Source organism: Somniosus microcephalus, chromosome 11 (genome assembly GCF_052327205.1).
Source record: "Somniosus microcephalus isolate GS21.2 chromosome 11, FLI_Smic_1.0, whole genome shotgun sequence".
NCBI lineage: Eukaryota > Metazoa > Chordata > Chondrichthyes > Squaliformes > Somniosidae > Somniosus > Somniosus microcephalus.
In genome coordinates this window covers 71,326,643-71,349,627 of record NC_140997.1, presented here as the reverse complement: position 1 = coordinate 71,349,627, position 22,985 = coordinate 71,326,643, and the positions used below count along the sequence as shown (strand labels likewise).

The 22,985-nt window shown below is 44.5% G+C and overlaps 1 protein-coding gene across 1 annotated transcript in view; it reads left to right on the top strand.

Moving 5' to 3' along the window:
* Window positions 1–22,985, top strand: part of pgap6 (post-glycosylphosphatidylinositol attachment to proteins 6) — a 49,597-nt gene that overhangs the window by 10,391 nt on the left and 16,221 nt on the right. Inside the window, exons 2-7 of the mRNA XM_086000850.1 lie at window positions 15,574–15,751; window positions 16,075–16,282; window positions 17,217–17,350; window positions 17,437–17,705; window positions 19,219–19,541; window positions 21,687–21,783. Coding sequence (XP_085856976.1) covers window positions 15,574–15,751; window positions 16,075–16,282; window positions 17,217–17,350; window positions 17,437–17,705; window positions 19,219–19,541; window positions 21,687–21,783 — 1,209 coding nt within the window. The remainder of the gene's footprint in view (window positions 1–15,573; window positions 15,752–16,074; window positions 16,283–17,216; window positions 17,351–17,436; window positions 17,706–19,218; window positions 19,542–21,686; window positions 21,784–22,985) is intronic.

The following is a 22,985-nucleotide window of genomic DNA, read 5'->3' as shown; positions in this document are numbered from 1 at the left end:
GCCCTCATTTCTCTGTGGCTCAATGTCAGTTTTTCTGTCTTAATACTCCTGTGAAGCGCCTTGGGACGTTTTACTATATTAAAGGCGCTATATAAATACAAGTTGTTGTTGAACAAGATTAACTTGATGTGCTTTAGGACATGTGATGCAATTGTCAAAAAATGCTCGCTTGTGCTTGTGGGAACCATCAACAACTTGCATTTATGTCGGGTTTCTGCTGCACAGGAAGATCTCTGAATGTATTGCACGGCAGACAAAAAATCAGTGGATGCCAAGTTGTGAGGGGAAAAAATGAGAATTCTTGGGGAGGTGAAAAGGCATTGAAGAGAAGGGTTTTTAGGAGGCCTTTAAAAGAACAGAGGAAGGTTGGAAAGCTGAGGGACTTGAGGAAAGACACGGAGCTAGCAGAACTTGTAAGGGTTGAGAGTAGAGAAATATAAACAGGAAATACTCAGAAGGTCAGGCAGCATCTGTGGAGAGAGAAACAGAGTTAAAGTTTCAGGCCTGTGACCTTTCGTCAGAACTGGGGAATGTTACAGATGTAACCGGTTTTAAACAAGTACAGGTGCAGTGAGCGGGGAGGAAAGAACAAAAGGGATCTTGATTTCAGACAGGCAATTGGAAAGTATAGCAACTGAATGAAGCATTTCGCTGAAAGTCACATGTATAAAGAATATGGTTTGAGAGTTCATTACAAGGGTGTAACTCAATGCTGTTTTGGACACTGAAACTTGAGTACTAGTTGAACCCTGAGATGAGATTACAGCCTTGTTGAAGTGAGTTCTTTATTTTTAAATGTAATTGGTGAATCTCCTTGTATTGCTCAGTGAGCTGGAGAATATGCAGTTTTGAAATATGTTTATTCCAACTAGCAGTGGGGAAATCTTAGTCACGCTCTATGAAAAATCTGTTCAGCGACAGCTGATCTGTCGGTGAGTAATAGTGGGAGCGCGCTGCTGGCTGCCTTAGTTGGAGCACTCACCCTGTTTACAGCAGTGCTGCTGTGTACGTGAATTGGAGTTGTAGTCTATTCTATTTTGTAATACAGCAGTGCTGGTAAGTGTAATGGCTCCCTTTTGTGTTGGTTTTGTAATCTATGCAGGTGGCTATCAATCAGAAAGCCAGCAGCCACTCCCATTCATTTGTGTCAGCCGTGGCTCAGTGGGTAGCACTCTCGCCTCTGAGTCGGAAGGTTGTGAGTTCAAGTCCCGCTCCAGAGACTTGAACGCAAAAATCTAGGCTGACACTCCAGTGCAGTGCTGAGGGAGTGCTGCACTGTCGGAGGTGCCGTCTTTCGGATGAGACGTTAAACTGAGGCCCCGTCTGCTTTCTCAGGTGGACATAAAATATCCCGTGGCACTATTTCGAAGAAGAGCAGGAGAGTTATCCCCGGTGTCCTGGCCAATATTTATCCCTCAATCAACATAACAAAAACAGATTATTGGGTCATTATCGCATCGCATTGCTGTTTGTGGGAGCTTGCTGTGTGCAAATTGGCTGCCGCGTTTCCCACATTACAACAGTGACTACACTTCAAAAGTACTTCATTGGCTGTAAAGCGCTTTGGGACATCCAGTGGTTGTGAAAGGCGTAATATAAATGCAGGTCTTTTTTTATATAGACACAAAATATAGGTGGATGTGTACTGTTAAATATTCTGTGTACTAATGCTGCAATCACAAAGGAATTGCTCTCTAGTAATTCAGCCTGAATTTTGATGAAACTCCGTATCCTAATTGCTTTGACAATTGATTTAATGTCTTTGCCAAAGGCTTAATACAGCTTGAATAAGTTTTGAACTTTTAATGTCCTCCTTGCATTTCAGTTATTTGTTTAAACAGCCCTTTAATGAGTAGCAGGTGCGTCTCACTTACATGGATTGCAAGTCTAATGAAGTTGAAATAATAGTGAGCCATTAGATTCCGGAGGTCTGAAATTTGGATCCTTAAAATCTGAAGCTCAGATCATAATAGTGAGAAGTGAAATAGGTTCACGTTTACTAGGAGTTTAAATGTAGTTCTTATTTATGTCCCTTTTGGTAGATGAAACAGCTCTTTTACATAATCAAAACAGAAAATGCTGGAAATACTCAGCAGGCCAGGCAGCATCTGTGGAGAGAGAAACAGAGTTAACGTTTCAGGTCGATGACCCTTCGTCAGAAGTGGAAAAAGTTGGAGATGGAACAGGTTTTTAAGCAAGTGTCGGGGCAGGGAAAGGGGGGAGGGGAGGACAAAGGGAAGGTCTGTGATAGGATGGAAGGCAGGAGAGATTAAAAAACAAAAGGGATGATGGTGCAAGGCAAAAGGAGAGGTAATGGGACACGTTAAGAAACAGATGACTCTAGATGAGGTGTAAATGGACGAGGTGTAAATGGCAATAGTAGAATCAACAGCTGCTGTGTGAGAGAGGAAAAAAAAAGATAGGGGCAGAGGTTATGGTCTGAAATTGTTGAACTCGATGTTGAGTCCAGATGGCTGTAAAGTGCCTTATTTGAAAGATATGGGGCTATTCCTCGGGATTACGTTGAGCTTCATTGGAACAGTGCAAGAGGCCGAGGACAGAGAGGTCAGAGTGGGAGTGGAGTGGAGAATTAAAGTGACAGGCAACCGGAAGCTCGGGGTCACCCTTACGGACTGCATAGACTCTTTTACATAGTTGCTTCACCGTGCACACTAAGCAACTTGATGCGCTATTAATTACTCATAAAAGATGGAGAGTTAGGAGAGTAACTAAAAGGCTTTTATTAACAAAGAACAGAGCATGCCTCTCATGGTTGACTGGTTTCCAAGAAGGCAGGGGGCTGCAGAGCAGTCACCTTTATACCTGGGCATGTGGGTGGAGCCAGGGGCGGAGCCAGCTGAGGCATGCATAGATGCAACAGTGTGCAACAACAACAACAACGGTGAACAACAATAACAGTGGTTTACCACATTCACCCCTTGTTTAAAATTGAGTCCGGTGGGGTGAAGTGTACTAAAGGTTCGTGTAAGTAAGTCTATCAGGTGGCCTTGTATGCCGTCCTGATCGTCGTGGTGGCGGCGGTGATGGTGCAGCATCCAACGTTGAATCTGGCGTCTCATTGAGTGGTTGGGTGGTCAATGACGGGTCCTGGGGCTGCGGCATGCCGTCTACAGGGGTTGGTTTGTGGGTAGTGGTGGATGGCAATGGTAGTGTTTCAGGGGCACCCGAAGGTGCGAGGTCTCGTATGGAGACTGTGTCCTCCCGCCCGTCCGGGTACGCCACGTAAGCATACTGGGGGTTGGCGTGGAGGAGGCTCACCCTCTCGACCAGGGGGTCCGTTTTATGGGACCTCACGTGCTTCCGCAGTAGGACGGGTCCTGGAGACGTCAGCCATGTCGGTAGCGAGGTCCCCGATGTGGACTTCCTGGGGAAAGTGAACATTTTTTCATGGGGGGTGGCATTGGTGGCCGTACAAAGCAGTGACCGAATGGAGTGGAGCGCCGCAGGGAGGACCTCCTGCCAGCGAGAGGTCGGAAGGCCCTTAGATTTTAAGTTTAAGAGGACGGCCTTCCAAACCGTCTTGTTCTCTCTTTCCACCTGGCCGTTCCCCCGGGGGTTGTAGCTGGTGGTTCTGCTTGTAGCAATACCTCTCGTGAGCAGGTACTGACGGAGTTCGTCGCTCATAAAGGATGAGCCCCGGTCGCTATGGATATAGCTAGGGAAGCCGAACAAGGTGAAAAGGTCATTCAGACATTTAATGACCGTGGTACTGGTCATGTCTGGGCAAGGGATGGCAAACGGGAAACGGGAGTACTCATCAATTATGTTGAGGAAGTACACGTTGCGGTCAGAGGAGGGGAGGGGCCCTTTAAAATCGACGCTCAGGCGCTCGAAGGGGCGAGTGGCCTTGATCAGGCTTGCTCTGTCTGGCCTATAAAAATGCGGTTTGCACTCGGCACAGATTTGGCAGTTCCTGGTCATGGTCCTGACCTCCTCGATGGAGTAGGGCAGGTTACGGGATCTGATGAAATGGAAGAACCTGGTGACACCCGGGTGGCAGAGGTCATTGTGGAAGGTCTGCAGTCTATCAACCTGCGCGTTGGCGCATGTACCACGTGATAGGGCATCTGGGGGCTCATTGAGTTTCCCGGGCCGGTACAAGATATCGTAATTGTAGGTGGAGAGTTCAATTCTCCACCTCAAGATCTTGTCATTCTTGATTTTGCCCCTCTGCTTATTGTTAAACATAAAAGCTACTGAACGCTGGTCAGTGAGCAGGGTAAATCGTTTTCCGGCCAGGTAATGCCTCCAATGTCGCACCGCTTCCACAATGGCCTGGGCCTCCTTTTCGACAGAGGAGTGTCGAATCTCGGGGCCCTGGAGGGTCCTTGAGAAAAAGGCCACGGGTCTCCCCGCCTGGTTAAGGGTTGCAGCTAGGGCGAAGTCGGATGCGTCGCTCTCCACTTGGAAAGGGATGGACTCATCCACTGCGTGCATTGTGGCCTTCGCAATATCTCTCTTTATGAGAGTGAAGGCTGCACATGCCTCTGCTGTCAGTGGGAAGGAGGTGGACTTGATGAGGGGTCTGGCTTTGTCCGCATAGTTGGGCACCCACTGAGCATAGTAAGAGAAAAACCCTAGGCATCTCTTCAGTGCTTTTTGGCAGTGGGGGAGGGGGAGCTCCATAAGGGGGCGCATTCTGTCGGGGTCGGGGCCGATGACTCCGTTCTCCACTACGCAGCCAAGAATGGCGAGGCGCGTGGTGCGAAACATACATTTGTCCTTGTTGTATGTTAGATTCAGCCGCTGGGCCGTACGGAGGAATTTCTCTAGGTTAACGTCATGGTCCTGCTGGTCGTGGCCGCAGATGGTGACGTCGTCTAGATAGGGGAAGGTGGCCTGCAGCGCGTTCTGGTCAACCATTCGGTCCATCTCCCTTTGGAAGACCGAAACCCCGTTGGTGACGCCGAAGGGGACTCTGAGGAAGTGGTAGAGACGACCATCAGCTTCAAAAGCTGTGTACTGGCGGTCCTCAGCCCTGATGGGGAGCTGGTGGTATGCCGACTTCAGATCAATCGTCGAGAACACCCGGTATGGTGCTATCTGATTGACCATGTCAGATATGCGGGGGAGTGGGTATGCATCTAACTGGGTGTAGCGATTGATCGTCTGGCTGTAGTCAATAACTAGGCGCTGTTTTTCGCCAGTCTTCACTACCACCACTTGTGCTCGCCATGGGCTAGTGCTACCCTCAATAATCCCTTCCTTCAGGAGTCTTGCTACTTCGGATTTAATGAAGCTCCTATCCCCGGCACTGTACCGCCTGCTTTTGGTAGCGATGGGCTTACAGTCGCGGGTGAGGTTAGCGAACAATTGGGGGGGGTGGGGGGGGGAGACTTTAAGCGTGGAGAGGCTGCAAATGGTGCGCGGCGGGCGATTTAAAAGCTGCAGACTGAGTGGGGGGAGGGGTCCGCCGTACGCTAATGTGACACTTTTAAGGTGGCACTGAAAATCCAACCCCAGTAGAACGGCAGCGCAGAGATGGGGCAGGACAAGAAGTTTAAAATTTTTGTATTCTGTGCCCCTTACTGAAAGGGTCACTACACAGTAGCCACCGACGTCTGCTGAATGGGATTTGGAAGCCATAGAGATCCGATGGCGCGTTGGCCGGACCGGGAGAGAGTAACTGCGCACCGTGTCGGGGTGGATAAAGCTCTCCGTGCTCCCGCTGTCGAAAAGGCAGGTAGTGGCGCGGCCGTTTACCGTAATGTCCATCATGGACCTGGACAGTTGGTGAGGGAGAGATTGGTCCAGCGTCACGGAGGCCAGCGTATGGTCGAGCGAGTCGCTGTGGTCGTCTGACGAGGCGGTGGTTGAGTCCGGGTCACCCGCGATTGGAGTTGGAGGCGTCCAAGATGGCGGACAAAATGGCTGCGCCCATGATCCCGATCCCCACGCGGCTGGAGGTGTCCAAGATGGCGGACAAGATGGCTGCCCCCCACGGTTCACACGCGGCGCTGCTGGCGTTAGCGGTTTTACCTTTGCAGGCGCTGACGTAGTGTCCTTTCTTCCCGCAGCCAGAGCAGGTAGCGTTTTTCGCCGGGCAGCGTGCTCTGGGGTGTTTTGCCTGGCCACAAAAGTAACATTTCGGGCCCTTGGACATCGCTGCAGCAGTTGGTGCTGGGGGTGGCGGTCCCATGACCCAAGGTTGCGGCGTCCACGGTGCGGAGCGGTTAGGGGAGAATGCGTCCATATTCCGGTGGGCCGCGTCTAGCGAGAGCGCGAGGGACACTGCCTTCTTCAGGTCGATTTCGCCCTTCTCCAGCAGTCTCTGCCGGGAGTAGTCGGACTTGAGGCCCGCAACGAAAGCATCTCGGATAAGTCCCTCCGTGTGTGTCGTGGCCGATACCTCTTTACAATCACAGGCTCGGCCGAGTATCTGTAGTGCCCGTAGGAATGCCTCCACCGATTCCCCGGACTGCTGTTTGTGGGATCTCAGGAGGCGTCTGGCATAAACCGTATTTACCGGGCGTGTGTATTGTCCTTTTAGCAGATCGATTGCCGCCGCGTAGGTAGTCGCGTCCTGGATGAGCGTGTAGACTTGGTGGCCCACCTTGGAGGCCAGGATTTTTAGTTTGTTTCCATCTAGTGTCACGGCTGAGGCTTCCAGGTAAGCTTCGAAGCAACGCAGCCATTGTGCGAAACTTGGTAGACGAACCCGCCTCTTGAGGGTCTAGGTCCAGGCATGTTGGTCTGAGGGCATGCAGCAGCGCCTGCTGCTCAGCGTTTGGTGCCGTCATTTGCTGCAGCGCCTGCTGCTCAGCGTTTGGTGCCGACATTTTGTTTTTGTTAATAAAATTGATGCGCTATTACTCATAAAAGATGGAGAGTTAGGAGAGTAACTAAAAGGCTTTTATTAACAAAGAACAGAGCATGCCTCTCATGGTTGACAAGAAGGCAGGGGGCTGCAGAGCAGTCACCTTTATACCTGGGCATGTGGGTGGAGCCAGGGGCGGAGCCAGCTGAGGCATGCATAGATACAACAGTGTGCAACAACAACAACAACGGTGAACAACGATAACAGTGGTTTACCACACAACTCGGGTACTTGATTGGACCTGAAATTGCATACTCGCTTCACGAGAGACTACCAGGGAATCGGATAGGTGCTGCCATCATAAGCCTGCCTACTTATTTATTAGAGCACCAGGGGTTAGATGGACGCATTCACCATAAAGACATTTTTTGTTTAGCTTTCACTCTCCCAAGAAGATAGACAGACCTTTCTCTCCCTAAATATTTATGATAATAATCATGTTAGACCCTTGTCTTTGCTGGCCTTGAAGAATTTTTGCACCACTGACATACACAGGGCCACTTAAGTGGCTGGATACGTGAATTTGGTTAAACTGAGAGGTGCACTCCCTAATTACTCCAAAGAACATTGATTTGAGCAGCTTCAGATTTATGCTTATGATTCAGTATTTACTTGTATTACTGGGAATTATGTAATGCTGATTGTGTTTTTGCAATGAATAATAAATTTAAAAATTCATACTTTTGATATGGGCGTTGCTGGCAAGGCCAACATTTATCTCCTATCGATAGTTACCCTTGAGAAGGTGGTGGTGTGCCGCCATTTTGAACCACTGCAGTTCTTAAGGTGAAGTTACTCTCGCAATGCTGTTAGCTACAGAGTTCCTGGATTTTCACCCAGCGACAATGAAGGATGACCGTTTATGTCCAAGTCGGGATGGGAATTTGTTATTTGGAGGGGAACTCTGAGGTGTTAGCCGTGGATCAGTGGTAGCACTCTCCTGAGTCAGAAGGGTGAAGCTTCAAGTCCCACTCCAGGGACTTGAGCACAAAATCAAGGCCGATACTCAGTGCAGCACTCCCTCAGTACTGCACGTCAGATGTGCCGCCTTTCGTATCCGACGTTACTCCGAGGCCCCGTCTGCTCTCTCCGGTGGGTGTAAAGGATCCCATGGCACTATTTCGAAGAAGAGCAGGGGAGTTCTCCCTGGTATCCTGGCCAATATTTATCCCTCCATCAACATCACTAAAAGCAGATTAGCTGGTCACTATCTCATTGCTTGTAGAACTTTACTGTGTGAAAATTAGCTGCCAAGTTTCCTAGCTGCCAAGTTTCCTAAATTACAACAATGACTAGACATTAAAAGTGCTTAATTGGCTGTAAAACACCTCTGGATGCCCCGAGGTGGCTGTAAAACACCTGGATTTCCTGAGGTTGTGAAAGAGGTATAAATGCAAGTCTTTTTTTGATGGTGTTCCCATGCACCTGCTCCCTTTGACCTTTTTAGGTGGTGGAGGTTGCGGGTTTGGGAGGTGCTGCTCACGAAGCCTTGGTGACGTTCTGCAGTTGTCTGTAGATAGTACTTACTACTGCCACGGTACACCGGTGATGGAGGGAGTAGGTGTTTAAACTGATGGATGGGGTGCTGATCCAGTGGACTGCGTGTCCTGGATGGTGTCAAGCTTCTTGGGTGTTCCGGGTGTTACAGCCGCACCCATCCAGTCAAGTGGAGAATATTTATCACACTCCTGACTTGTTCCTTGTAGGTGATACAGTGGCTTTGAGGAGTCGGGAGGTGAGCTCCTCGCTGTGGAATATCCAGCCTCTTGACCTGCTCTAGTAGCCACAACATTTATGTGGCTGGTCCAGTTGAGTTAATGGTGACCTACAGGAACATTTGGTGGGACAGGCTTCTTCGGCAGCACCTACCAAACCCGCAACCTCTACCACCTAGAAGGACAAGGGCAGCAGGCACATGGGAACACCACCATCTCCGAGTTTCTCACACACACCTTGGAAGTATATTGCCGTTCGGTCAAAATCCTGCAGCTCCCTCCCTAACAGCACTGTGGGAGTACCTTCACCACACGGACTGCAGCGGTTCAAGGCGGCGGCTCACCACCACCTTCTCGAGGGCAACTAAGGATGGGCAATAAATGCTGGACTTGCCAGCAACGCTAACATCCCATGAACGAATAAAAAAAAAAAAGACATACCCAGGGATTGTGGTGGAGGACTCCGACAATGGCTATTAGTCATACTCATATCATACATATGTCACGCTCTTGGTTGACTAGTCTGTGGGACAGTTCTCCCAACTTTGGCTCCAGTCCCCAGATGTTAGTGAGGAGGACTTTACAGGGCTGACTCGGATGGGTGTGCCTTAGCTGTGTCCTAATTCGATGCCTGGGTCGCAGTCGAGTGGGCCATCCTTTTTTTTCCCCTTATTCTTTGGAGCAGTTTGATACAACTGAGCAGCTTGCTAGTCCACTTCAGAGGACACTTAAAAGTCAACCACATTGTGGGACAGTAATTTCATGGGACCTGCATGTGGCCAATCAACAAGGGATCTATGCAGTAAGGTACAGTACTTGTAATCATATGGAATTCACTTTTTCACCATTAATTTGCTTAATTTAATGGTCTGCAGAATCTCCCATGGGTGGAATCCGAGCTAGATGGGAACTGCCTTGGACCCATGAGCAGTAACCGGCATTAGGAAGGGAGGGGGAAGGAAAAGTGGACCTGAGTTCAATTCCAGCCCAAAGATAATGTTATATTCCAAAATATCACCCAGTCCCCAACAGGTTTTTGTAATACTATGTATACAAATTACCTTTTTTGATGGTATGAAGTCCCTGTTTTCTCCACCAAGATGTCTAGTTGGATCATGTACATCTTATGACTGCTCTGCTGCAAAGCCTCCACCATAAGGAAGTGTGAAATATTGACTTCACAATATCTTTTTAAGAATTGAGAAAATATTAAGAATAGTCCAACTCAGTGAATTGATTTGAGAAGTTAAAGGCATCTGGTTCTTCTGACACTTGTCTTATTGCTGATATCACTGCAGATATATTGTGGCATGATCGTCTGGAATTCAATGCATATTTAGGATAATAGTCATAGAAACATAGAAGATAGGAGCAGGAGTAGGCCATTCGGCCCCTCGAGCCTGCTCTGCCATTCAATGCGATCATGGCTGATCATCCAAATTCAGTACCCTGTCCCGGCTTTCTCCCCATACCCCTTGATCCCTTTAGCCTTAAGAAATATATCCAACTCCTTCTTGAATATATTTAATGAATTGGCCTCTACTGCCTTCTGTGGTAGAGAATTCCACAGGTTCACCAATCTCTGGGTGAAGAAATTCCTCCTCATTTCTGTCCTAAATGACCTACCCCTTATCCTTAGACTATGACCCCTGGTTCTGGACTCCCTGACCATCGGGAACATCCTTCCTGCATCTAGTCTGTCCAGTCCTGTCAGAATTTTATAAGTTTCAATGAGATCCCCTCTCATTCTTCTAAACTCCACGAGTACAAGCCCAATCGACCCAATCTCTCCTCATACGTCATTCCTGCCATCCCAGGTATCAGCCTGGTGAATCTTCGCTGAACTCCTTCCATGGCAAGAACATCCTTCCTCAGATAAGGCGACCAAAACTGCACACAATACTCAAGATGTGGACTCACCAAGGCCCTGTACAACTGCAACAAGATATCCTTGTTCCTGTACTTGAACACTCTCGTTACGAAGGCCAACATACCATTTGCCTTCTTAACCGCCTGCTGCACCTGCATGCTTACCTTCAGCGACTGGTGCACAAGGATACCCAGGTCTCGTTGCACTTCCCCTTCTCCCAATCTATTGCCATTCAGATAATCTGCCTTCCTGTTTTTGCCACCAAAGTGGATAACCTCACATTTATCCACGTTATATTCCATCTGTCATGCTTCTGCCCACTCACCCAACCTGTCCAAATCATCCTGGAGTTTCTCGGCATCCTCCTCACAACACACATGCCCACCCAGCTTTGTGTCGTCTGCAAATTTGGAGATATTACATCTAGTTCCCTCGTCTAGATTATTAATATATATTGTGAATAGCTGGGGTCCAAGGACCGATCCCTGCGGTGCCCCACTAGTCACTGCCTGCCACTCGGAAAAAGACCCGTTTATTCCAACTCTTCGCTTTCTGTCTGCCAACCAGTTCTCTATCCAAGTCAATACCTTGCCCCCAATCCCATGTGCCTTAACTTTACACGCTAATCTCTTATGCGGGACCTTATCAAAAGCCTTCTGAAAGTCCAAATACACCACATCCACTGGTTCTCCCTTATCTATTTTACCAGTTACATCCTCAAAAAATTCCAGTATATTAGTCAAGCACGATTTACCTTTTGTAAATCCATGTTGACTTTGTCTGATCCTGTCACTGTTTTTCAAGTGCTCTGCTATTACATCTTTTATAATGGACTCTAGCATTTTCCCCACTACCGATGTCAGGCTTACCGGTCTGTAATTCCCCATTTTCTCTCTACCACCTTTTTTGAATAGTGGGGTAACATTAGCTACCCTCCAATCCATGGGTACTGTTGCAGATTCCATCGAATGTTGGAAGATGATCAGCAATGCATCTACTATTTCTAGGGCCACTTCCTTAAGTACCCTAGGATGTAGATTATCAGGCCCTGGGGATTTGTCAGCCTTCAATCCCATCAATTTCCCTAACACCATTTCCCTACAAATACTGATTTCTTTCAGTTCCTCCCTTTCATCAGACCCTATGTTCCCCAACATCTCTGGGAGGTTATTTGTGTCCTCCTTTGTGAAGACAGAACCAAAATATGTATGTAATTGGTCTGCCATTTCTTTGTTCCCCATTATAAATTCCCCTGATTCTGACTGCAAGGGACCTACGCTTGACTTCACCAATCTTTTTCTCTTCACATATCTATAAAAGCTTTTACAGTCAGTTTTATGTTCCCTGCAAGCTTACACTCCTATTCTATTTTCCCCTTCTTAATTAATCCCTTTGTCCTCCTTTGTTGAATCCTAAACTGCTCCCAATCCTCAGGTTTACTGCTTTTTCTGGCCAATTTATATGTCCTCTCCTTGGATCTTATGCTATCCCTAATTTCCCTTGTTAGCCACGGTTGAGTCACCTTTTTTGTTTTATTTTTATGCCAAACTGGGATGAACAACTTCTGTAGTTCATCCATGCGGTCTTTGAATGTTTGCCATTGCCTATCCACCGTCAACCCTTTGAGTGACATTCCCCAATCAATTCTACCCAACTCGCGCCTCAGACCATCGTAGTTTCCTTTATTTAAATTCAGGACCCTAGTCTCTGAGTCAACTACTTCATTCTCCCTCTTAATGAAGAATTCTATCATATTATGATCGCTCCGACCCAAGGGGCCTCGTACAACAAGATTGCTAATTAATCCTTTCTCGTTACATAATACCCAGTCTAAAATGGCCTGATATCTGGTTGGTTCCTCGACATATTGGTCCAGGAAACCATCCCGTAAACACTCCAGGAATTCCTCCTCCACAGTATTACTAATTTGGTTAGCCCAATCTATATGTAGATTAAAGTCACCCATGATGACTGCTGTGCCCTTATTGCATGCTTCTCTAATTTCCCTTTTAATGCCATCCCCAACCTCCGCATTACTGTTTGGAGGTCTATATACCACTCCCACTAACGTTTTCTGCCCCTTGGTATTCCTCAGTTCTACCCATACAGATTCCACATCATCAGAGCTAATATCCTTCCTTACAATTGTGTTAATCCCCTCTTTAACCAGCAATGCTACCCCACCTCCCTTTCCTTTTTGCCTATCTTTCTTGAATATTGAATACCCCTGGATGTTGATTTCCCAGCCTTGGCCACTCTGGAGCCATGTTTCCGTAATCCCAATCAAATCATATTCGTTTACCTCTATTTGCGCAGCTAATTCATCCACCTTATTACGAATGCTCCTCTCATTAAGACACAAAGCCTTCAGGCTGGTTTTTTTAACGCTCTTAGACCTATTAGAATTATTATTTGCTGTGGCCATGTTTGATTTAAACAGTTGATTTCTCTGACTGCCACTTTTGGTTTTTCTCCTTCCTATCTTTTGTTTTTATCCTTGTTTCCCTTTCTTCTGCCCCCCTGCTTAGGTTCTCAACCCCCTGCCATTTTAGTTTAAACCCTCCCCCCAGAGCACTAGCAAACACTCCCCCTAGGACATTGGTCCCGGCCCTGCCCAAGTGCAAACCGTCCAGTTTGAACTGGTCCCACCTCCCCCAGAACCGGTTCCAATGTCCCAGGAATTTGAATCCCTCCCCCTCGCACCATTCCTCCTAGCCTCGTACTCATCTGAAATATCCTTCCAGTTCTACTCTGACTAGCATGTGGCACTGGTAAAAATCCTGAGATTACTACCTTTTGAGGTCCTATTTTTTAATTTCTCTCCTAACTCCTTATATTCAGCTTTTAGGACCTCATCCTGTTTTTTACCTATATCGTTGGTACTTGTATGCACCACGACAACTGGCTGTTCACCCTCCCCTTCCAAAATGTTCTGCAGCCACTGTGAGACATCCTTGACCCTTGCACCAGGGAGGCAACATACCATCCTAGAGTCTCGTTTGCGGCCGCAGAAATGCCTATTTATTCCCCTTACAATAGAATCCCCTATTACTATAGCTCTACCCCTCTTTTTCCTCTCGTCCTGTGCAGCAGAGCCACCCCTGGTGCCAGGAAGTTGGCTGCTGCTGCCTTCCTCTGATAAGCCATCCCCCCCCCCCCCCAAACAGTATTCAAAGTGGTGTATCTGTTTGAGGGGGATGTCCACAGGGGACCCCTGCACTACCTGCCTGCGCCTAGTACTCTGTTGGTCACCCCTTCCCTTTCTGCCTGTCCAACATTTGCCTGCGGTGTGACCAACTGCTCAACGTGAGATCCACGATGTCTTCAGCATTGCGAATGGTCCAGTATGTATCCAATCGCAGCTCCAGCGCTGCAATGCGGTCTGCCAGTACCTGCAGCTGGACACACTTCCTGCACACATGGTAGTTCCCACATAGCGCAGGAGGAGCATACCACGGGGCCGTGTTCTCCTGTCATGACTTACCCTTTAATTAATTGAAATTAAATCAAATCAATCCCACCAATTACACTACTGTTAAATGGTATATTTAAGGGCCCTGGTTTACCAACAGTCCCTGCTACACCACAGAGACCTTAAACTTCAACTCTGTGGCTTATGGTTTAAAAAGAGAGAAATACTCACCAACCAATCATTTACCTGCTTTCTGGTGATGTCACACTTCGATTACTTTTTACTTCTCTTCCCTCCCTCTGAGTTCGGAGATTAGTAAACCTACCTGGTCTCTGGCGCCTCTTTTATATCTCGCCGCTCTGAGGCCTACCTGGACTCTGGCGCCTCTTTTAAACTCGCCGCTCTGAGGCCTACCTGGTCTTTGGCGCTCTTTTAAACTCGCCGCTCTGAGGCCTACCTGGTCTCTGGCGCCTCTTTTATATCTCGCCGCCCTGAGCCTGAAGTCTATTACAGGGCAGGTGAGGTGCTGAAACTGAGAGCAAAGCTTAAAGCTGTCTGAAAGTTAAATGTGCTTTTTACTTTTAGAATGCTCCAGTGACTTACTACATTCCCTTTATTCCCTATCCCCGATTCATCTCTTGTGCTGGATTTACTCCTGGGTTTTTTTTCTGTCTCTTTGCAAGCAATTATTTTGCTGTCACTTCTGATAATAGCTAAGTTCCACAAGGGTTTAGAGTTCTGTACCCAGCATTTTCTCATTAACCTTTTTTTCAGTATTTCTCTTCCCCTTTCCAGCATTTGAATCCATCAGATGTGTTGGTGCTTTTTGCCCCAGTTATCCCTGTTTGATTCAAACTAGCTTCAAACCTGCCTTCATCCAGTTTATAGTGTAATTTCCATAAATGTAAAGTAATCCCAGAAGACTACTATAGATGTTCGGATCCAATTGCACCCTAGTTCACAGAATCACAGAAACCCCACAGTGCAGATAGAGGCCATTTTGGCCCATCGAGCCTGCACTGACACATATCCCACCCGATCCCCGTAACCCCTACACCAACACATATCCCACCCTATCCCTGTAACCCCACGTATTTAATCCCCCTAACACTAAGGGTCAATTTATCATAGCCAATCAACCTAACCCACACATCTTTGGACTGTGGGAGGAAACCGGAGCACCCGGAGAAAACCCACGCAAACACGGGGAGAATGTGCAAACTCCACACAGACAGTCGCCCGAGGCCGGATTCGAACCCGGGTCTCTGGCGCTGTGAGGCAACAGTGCTAACCACTATGCCACTGTGTGATAGTCTTTGTTTTCTTCCTGAGCACTTTAGTAGGACCTGTAGCTTAATTTATATGATGTTGTAGTTGCTTTTAAAACAGACCATGATAAATATTAATACTTCACCGTAAGCTGTAGTACAAAGACAGCAAAGAAGTTTTTTATTGAAACAGCTTGTGTGGTTGCGTGCTCTTTGTTACTGAAAATAATAGACGTGTGTGTATATTCTACCTGGCACAAAATGTTTGTTTTTTAAAATGGGTTTGTTCATACCCAGTAGAAAACCCTGAAACATTTTGCTCTAAATTATGAAGGAACAGAAGCTTTTTCTTTTAATTATCTTCCCCTCCTCTCACTGAAAAATCCTTATTAATGTTGCCTTGTATATCTGTATATTTGAAATTGTCTAAGTCACTCATGTATATAATCTGTTTACTTTGTTTTTATCAGGTCCAACCTACGTATCTGAATATTACTCTCAAGCTCCTCAAAAACTTTCCTTGTATAGCTGGTATGGAAACGTGCGTCTGTTTGTCTTCCGAGTGCCGGAAAATGCTGTGCTGATGAAATGGATTTTGCAAGCCTCTAAAGGAAAGGGACCAGAGTGCCAAAATATTAATATCACTGTGTATGTGGGCTTTTACAAACTTGGATTAGAAAAAAGTTTTAAAAAGACCGAATTGCTCAGTAACCACTAACTATAACCAAAAAATTTCAAAGGGCAGATTAAAAAAAAATTCACAATATACTTAATTAGCGATTTGTATAAGTGTTTAATTTGAGGCAACTGTCCAGAAATTTGTAAATCACTACATTGTCTATACAGCTTTAATTTTTTTTTTAACTTCTGCTTTGTAACTAGTCAAAGTATGTTGTCAAATACAAATTAGTCTCTGGTTATGTCTTGCATGACTTTTTTTGATCTAATTTACTATACATTTTTCTCAACAGCCATTTACGGGCAGGCGCCCCTCCAGTAATCAATCCGTTACAAACCAAGTTTGGAATAAACACAGTTGCTCTTCCTTCATTCAACCTCACTATTCCACTGATGTCCGCAGGCCAGAGTAATACTTTTTTTAATATTTCCAACCCTGTTTCAGGTGACTGGTTTGTGGCTGCACACTTACCAAAAGATGATGGCAAAATTGAAGTTAAGGTATAGTATGCCATGCTAACTGGCGTAGAACTCTTGTCTGAAAACTAGTGTTAAAATTGGCCCTTGGAATGATGGTCCCTTCAGCATTACTTTAAAAATGCTTTATGCATCACCGCTTGTGGATTTCTTACTAACATTTGTACTAAAATTATTCCCTTCTGCATTGTGTTTTGGCATTAAAATTTGTTTTTTTTCCCCTTCCTGTAAAGAAGGTCTTTAGCACATGTCAATAGTGACTGAGCACTCTTCTGATTTTGAGGATTGTAGTTGTGGCGCTACACGTTGATTCATCAGCACATTGTATGACTTCAACAATGGCATATTTAATAACTTGTCATGCTAGTATACCTTTTCACTCTCTGACTTTTTGCCATTGCTTTGTAATGTTACCATTTCGTGTTAGTCTAACTTTACGAGCACTAAAATATATTTGCTGATCCTGTAAATTCACTAGTTTTACAAAAAAATTGTCATGCTGGCCCAATGAATATGGAAAAAATTATTGCTGTATACAATTTTTTTTTCATTCACGGGCTATAGGCATTGCTGGTAGGACCAGCATTTGTTGTCCATGCCTAGTTTCCCTGAAAAGGTGGTGGTGGGCCTACTTCTTTGTAGTCGTTTGCTTGGCCACTTCAGAGGGCAGTTAAGAGTCAACCACATTGGTGAGACTGGACTTGCACATAGGCCAGACCAGCCAGTCTGATGGTTTTGTGGTCATTTTTTTTAATTTCCACATCTTTTCAAACAGGTTTGAATTCTCAAACTGCCATTGTGGGATTTGAACCCATATTCTCTGGTTTATTAGTCCAGGCCTCAGGATTATCAGCTCAGCAACCTAACCACTAAACTACTGTATCTGTTAACATGCATGCAATTATTGACACTTGAGTACATCAGATTTACGGGTATATGCATTTGATTTTCCCCACAGGGCTTCTCGGCTAAGTGCTCCTACATATTTCAACCTCAGATGTTTGTTCAGCGATTGATTAATGTGCCTGTTCTTGAACCAAACACTTCACTTAGGCTGACTCTTTCTCCCATTGATCAGGTTGCACACTTGAAGTAAGTCCTGGTTAGCATCCTTAGAAAGATTGTTTAAAACTTATTAAATTGTACACAAATACAAAATCTGCTTTGGCTCTCCTCAGAATTTTTATTCCTGAACATACTGTGGAACTGGTCATTCAGCTTAAAAACTGCGCTGTCAACAACCGAGCAGTGGAGGCTTGTCCTGTCCATCTATTGATAGGATCAAATGCATTACCTAACTCTCACTTGAAGATTGTAAATTGCAGTGAAAGTGTAGTGTGCAGAAAAATACTGGATTCTCCGCCATGGATGAAATGGTTGCAAGTCACTGTTGAAAGTAGGAACACTAACTGGATCATCTCCTTTAACATTGAAGCTTATTTAACAGGTGTGTTCTGTTTTTAATGAATTCTGTATTGATGAGGTGCAGAATGCTAGTAGTAGGGAATTGAACACTTTCCGATCGGCACTTCCAGGTAATATGTGGCACAATTAATCTTGAGTAAAGGCCCTTTTACTCTACCAACACTGTGCCTCAGCCCAACCTCGGAAAAGTATCATCTACTCTGTACTGAGACTGCCTAAATTCAATTCACATTGGACTTTTACAGCCAGCATTACCTTCGGCTGGATTTGAAATCTAATTACAGATGTGCAAGACAAGACAACCCACCATCATTTAGTCCCCAACAACTGCATTTTGAATATATAACCACTAGCATTTTATATAGTGCCTTTTAATATAGGCATTTCATAGAGGTTTAATCGGACAAAAATGAATGTTCATCAAAAGAAGGAGATATTAGACAGGGTGACCCAAATCTTTAAGAAAGAGGTGGGTTTTACAGGGGAGAGGGAGGTGCAGATACAGCAGAGTTTAGGTAGGGAATTCGAGGGTGAGGCCTTGTCAGCTGAAGGAACAGCCAACAATGGTGGGGTGAGGGGAGGGATGCACAAGGCGAGAATTGGCGACGTGAAGCGTTCTCGTGGAGGTTATAGAGATATAAAAGAAGTGAACCCGAGACAGGATCTAAACATAAGGATGAGAATTTTAAATTGGAGGCGTCTGTGGACAACAATAATGGGTGAGCAGGACTTGGTGCGGGGTACGATAAAGGCAGCACAGGATTAGATATGCTGAACTTTACAGAGAATGGAGGATCGTCCAGGAGAGCATTGGAATAGTTTAATCTAGAGGTAACTAAAGGCATGGATGAGAGTTTCAGCAGCAGAAGGGCTGTGGCTGGGGTGGAGTTGGCGTTACTGCGGGTGTGAAAGTAGGCATTTTTTGTGATGTGTGCTCAGCTGAGAGTGCCAACGTTGGAAACAGTTTGGTTCAATCTGAGATGATTTCCGGGGAAGAGATGGAATCATTGGCAAGGGTATGGAATTTGTGGTGGGGGGGCGGGGGTGGAAACTATGGCTTTGGTCTTAATATTTAGCTTTTGTGTCTCTGTGAAGAGCTAGGAGCTATGTGGATGTCATTCGGTACATCCTGCAGTGATACAACTGAGATGAGGAACTTTTAGGAACTGTGGGTGAGAACTGATATTCCACCACTTTGTGATGCAGTATTTTGGAGCAGCATCATTCCTCTTTACTAACCTTTATTAAATAAAGTTCGAGCACCTGCCAATAACCTACCTGCACTTGAGAGGAATTGATTACTCTTATCTTTTAATAAACCAGTTGATCCTCACTTTGCTTTTGCATTACATTATTGTTGAACTAACTGCGGATGTTCTAGTTGTGAGCCATCCTCTTGTGCCCCGTATAAGGAACTTTTTTTGCTAGTTCTTTTTTCAAAGCAAACTAGATGAAATTTGTTAATGGATTTAATGTTTGTATTATTCAAGATACAGTAGTGAGGTAATAAACTTTGAATGCTTTATTTCTTACAGTATGTATACCTGTTGATGCTGGATCCCTTCCTATTATGTTTAATAACTTCACTCTGTCGAGCAATGGTACAGTAATGAAGAATGTGGATCTGTCGGAAGTAAACATAAAGCCAAATAAAACTGAAGCAGTTTACAATAGGAAATTGTGTTTTCATAATCAACCTGTTCTTCGAGAAGTCACGGATGTTGCTTCTGTGAGATTTTTTGTTTTGAATGGACCAGATATATCTGTCACCTCTGAATACCCAGTAATTTTTCTGCTGAACCTGAATACAGGAAGGGACAATGGTGGAACCATCATATTGAACTTGCAGTTAAATAAGGTATAGTTTTGCATTTGTTGTGAGGTGTCTTCTCCAGATGACATCCTTGAGCTGCTGTATCCAGCTAATTCAATCTGCAGATTTAATTTTGGACTTGCTGATATGTTTGTATCAATGCCTTTTAATGGTTGTATTCCACTGTTCTTCAATTTCCTTGCTTGATTTTGGAAACTCTTAGCGGATCTGTTCTGCTACAAATTGGGTGAGAAATGGCGTAGCTTGTTTCTTTGAAATTAGTTGCTCCTGAGCACAATCGACCACCAGAGATAGAGGGGCGGGAGAGACTAATTTTATTGGGCCATAATTTGCTGTCAAGATTAAGGTGAGGTTAATGACACTCACCATTATTTATGCACAAATGGTACAGCAACTTCAGGTGAGGGACAGATGCACCCGGTTAAACTCCTATATCCAAAAGTTGCTGCCCGAGTTGCGCTGTTTTGCCATTAGGTTCAGGGAAAACGGCATCTTGCTGTCTACCTCACCATTGAAATGCATTGAATGGCGTGAAGTTGCTGTATTTGCGCGGTAGCTAAACTCACCACAGAAAGTCTTGTCCATTTCAGTCGAAGTAGCCTTTTAACAACGTGATCTGTGTTAATTACTGCCAGTCACCCTTTCTGGTACTAAAAATTAACTATTCCAATGGTGGAGTCTCATTCCTTCAGATTTTAATTGTTGGAGATTTTAAAAACGTAAATTTTTTTTTTTTTTTAACTGTTCCTTTCTGTCTCTTTCTGTTCCCTCTCTGAATCCAATCTTTCTTTCCCTCCCTTTCTGTACCTGATTTGACATTGAATTTATCTACTCTAATTTACACTTCCTTCTTTGTCCTTGTGCTGTTAATTTCACAATCCTTCAATCTGATTGATTAAGGAGATACACAACTGCTTGCCCTGTTCACTCCAGTCTCCGCTGCATTGTTTCCCTCACTGCGCTGTTTTTAGCTCGCACTTTCACCAACTTGGCCCATTAGTTCCGGTAAACAGTTGCTTTACAATTAAGTAGATTATGAATAATGTTTGTGCAGAACCCTCACCTTTCTGTTCCCCTTGAGCGACATTGGGCTAGTTTTTTGCAGTCTGTTTGCTTGGTGTCACATGCACCACCTTCATATTTTCAACCAACTCGGGCTTAAAACTATTATTTAGCATTTCTCTGGTGATGTCATGCACTATTTTTCAGCATGATACCAATCCACAGAGTTTTATATTTTGTTGGGATTGAAAGTTGTTAATTTAATAATAGATAACAATTGCTGCAACGCAGTGCTGGAAATTGGAAACCAAAGCAGAGAATGTTTGGAACATTCATCAGGTCGGTCAGTATCTGTTTAGAGGACCGGCAAGTTAATGTTCCGGATGTGGCCCCTTCATCAGAACCAGCATTTTCTAGTTGTTCCAAATTTTCAGCATCCAGAGTTTTTTTGCTGGAGAAAAAGCTAGTCATTGGAAATGGGGTTTAATCTGAACATGAGTTTTAGCAACTGCTCAAATCTGAGTGCAGATCAGTTATGACTTGACACTATCTCAAAAATATATACTTAAAAAAAAAATTCTCCCGTGTACAAGTCTAAAATTGGAGCTTTACATATTTGTTCAGGAAAAAATACCACTAAATTGACAGTGAAATATTGAGTTACCTATTATAAGTTTGGATTTGTCAGGGATGCAAAAACAGCATTTGACCCATTGAAGCTCTGTCCTCAAAAAATACTAGCTCTCTGACAGCATTTAATTGTATTTTAAATAATCTCAATATTTTTGACTACTTCCTTGTTTGTTAGATTACTCGAGGAGTGATCAAACATTTGGTATAAAAAAGTTTTCCATCTGTTCTGGATTTACTTTCCTACTAATCTCTATTTTATGTCCTATGGTCCTATTTTCTTAGCAAACTTTGAAGTAATAATCTGAGTTTTCTTTGCCTACCTTTTTGGAATAATTTTATGTCAGTGACATCCTTTTATTAACTGCCTTCCTTCTCAATCATTCTCATACCCATTGCACTTGAGACCACTCTTGTTCTGTAGTTAGAATCTGGAAGCACTAGAACACATTCCCAACTATGTCAGTATTTTGTTCTGTATAGAAGAAAATGGTTTGTTATTGAAGGATGAGTAAGAAAATGTTTTCAATCTTTTAGACTTCATTATCCAGTGAAAATGCAACTGTGTTTGCCTGTTTAAGTGCTGGGTCTCCTGTGATGTCCCTAGATGTCAACTCCATGAGCTGCAGAGAAGGTACACATCAGAGTTTCATTACAGTTGTGAACTAGAGATTATCCAATGCACTTTCATATTTCAGGTTTGAATTTGCAGTAATTCATCAGATTTATTGTGCATTTGACTTTAATTGAAAAGCTATCCTAAAAATGACAAACTGAACATTCTATAAATCTATTGTAAGGTTTACATCTGCTTTCAGATAGTTGCTTCTATGTTGTATTCTTCAGCAAATTGCAATGAGTTCTCCTCTAATCTTGGTGCTGCTTGTGCAGAATTTAAGTTTTAAAGGCATTTGCTTTATTTTTTTGGATTTCTTTACAATCATTTTTCATAATCTTTGTCTCACATTAATTTGGAATATCTTTGTGAATGTAGTTTTCAACAGCATTTCACGATGTCCTGCTTTCTTTCAGAGGCATTGTGCAACTAAACATTATGGGGTACATTTTCATCTTTTGCTCTTTACAAATTAATGGACAGAAAATCGTGGGGGTGTGGTCCTGAATTCCTCCTGCATTCCCAGCATATGGAGCTCTGCATCAGGAGGAAATTTTACCCGGCTCTTCAGTTGTAGAAACCAGAAAACCTTCCTCGAAAAGATAGGTTGTTTTGGTACCGTAACCTCTCTGATGGCATCAATCTTCCAATAGGCACTGATGTTGCCAACAGCCAGCATTATCATTGGTTGAAGCAATTATCTTGTGGCCAGTTTTAGCTTAGTTTTTATGTTCTGCAGGTGGAATATCTCACTTGAAATTAATTTCAGGGGAGTACGCCCTCTCTCATCTCTGTTAGGTACTAGAAGTGGGACCATAATAGGGTTATGTTACAGACTTTACATATACCATACCTTCTTGTAATGAGTATGATGGCTGCTCATCTGAGAATCCAGCTTCTGGAATCTTATCAGGCTTGCAGGATTTTAGACTAGATATACGTTTCAACAGGCTAGGTAGAAAGTTTTAATTCACCCCTTCAATATGGAAGACCACAAAATGTGTAGGAGAATTTAAGTTGGGCAGCTTTAGTAGCTTTTTGCCTAGACAGGCTTTAAAGAATTCCCATAACCATGAAATCTCCATCTGACTCCTTTTTTAATATCCTCTTTGTATACTTTAACATGGTTTCTTTCCCCAATTTCTCGCTTCTTTCTGTGATGTTCCTATTTAAAAGTGGAGCCTAATCTATTCATCCAGTGACTACCTGGAGCAATTGGG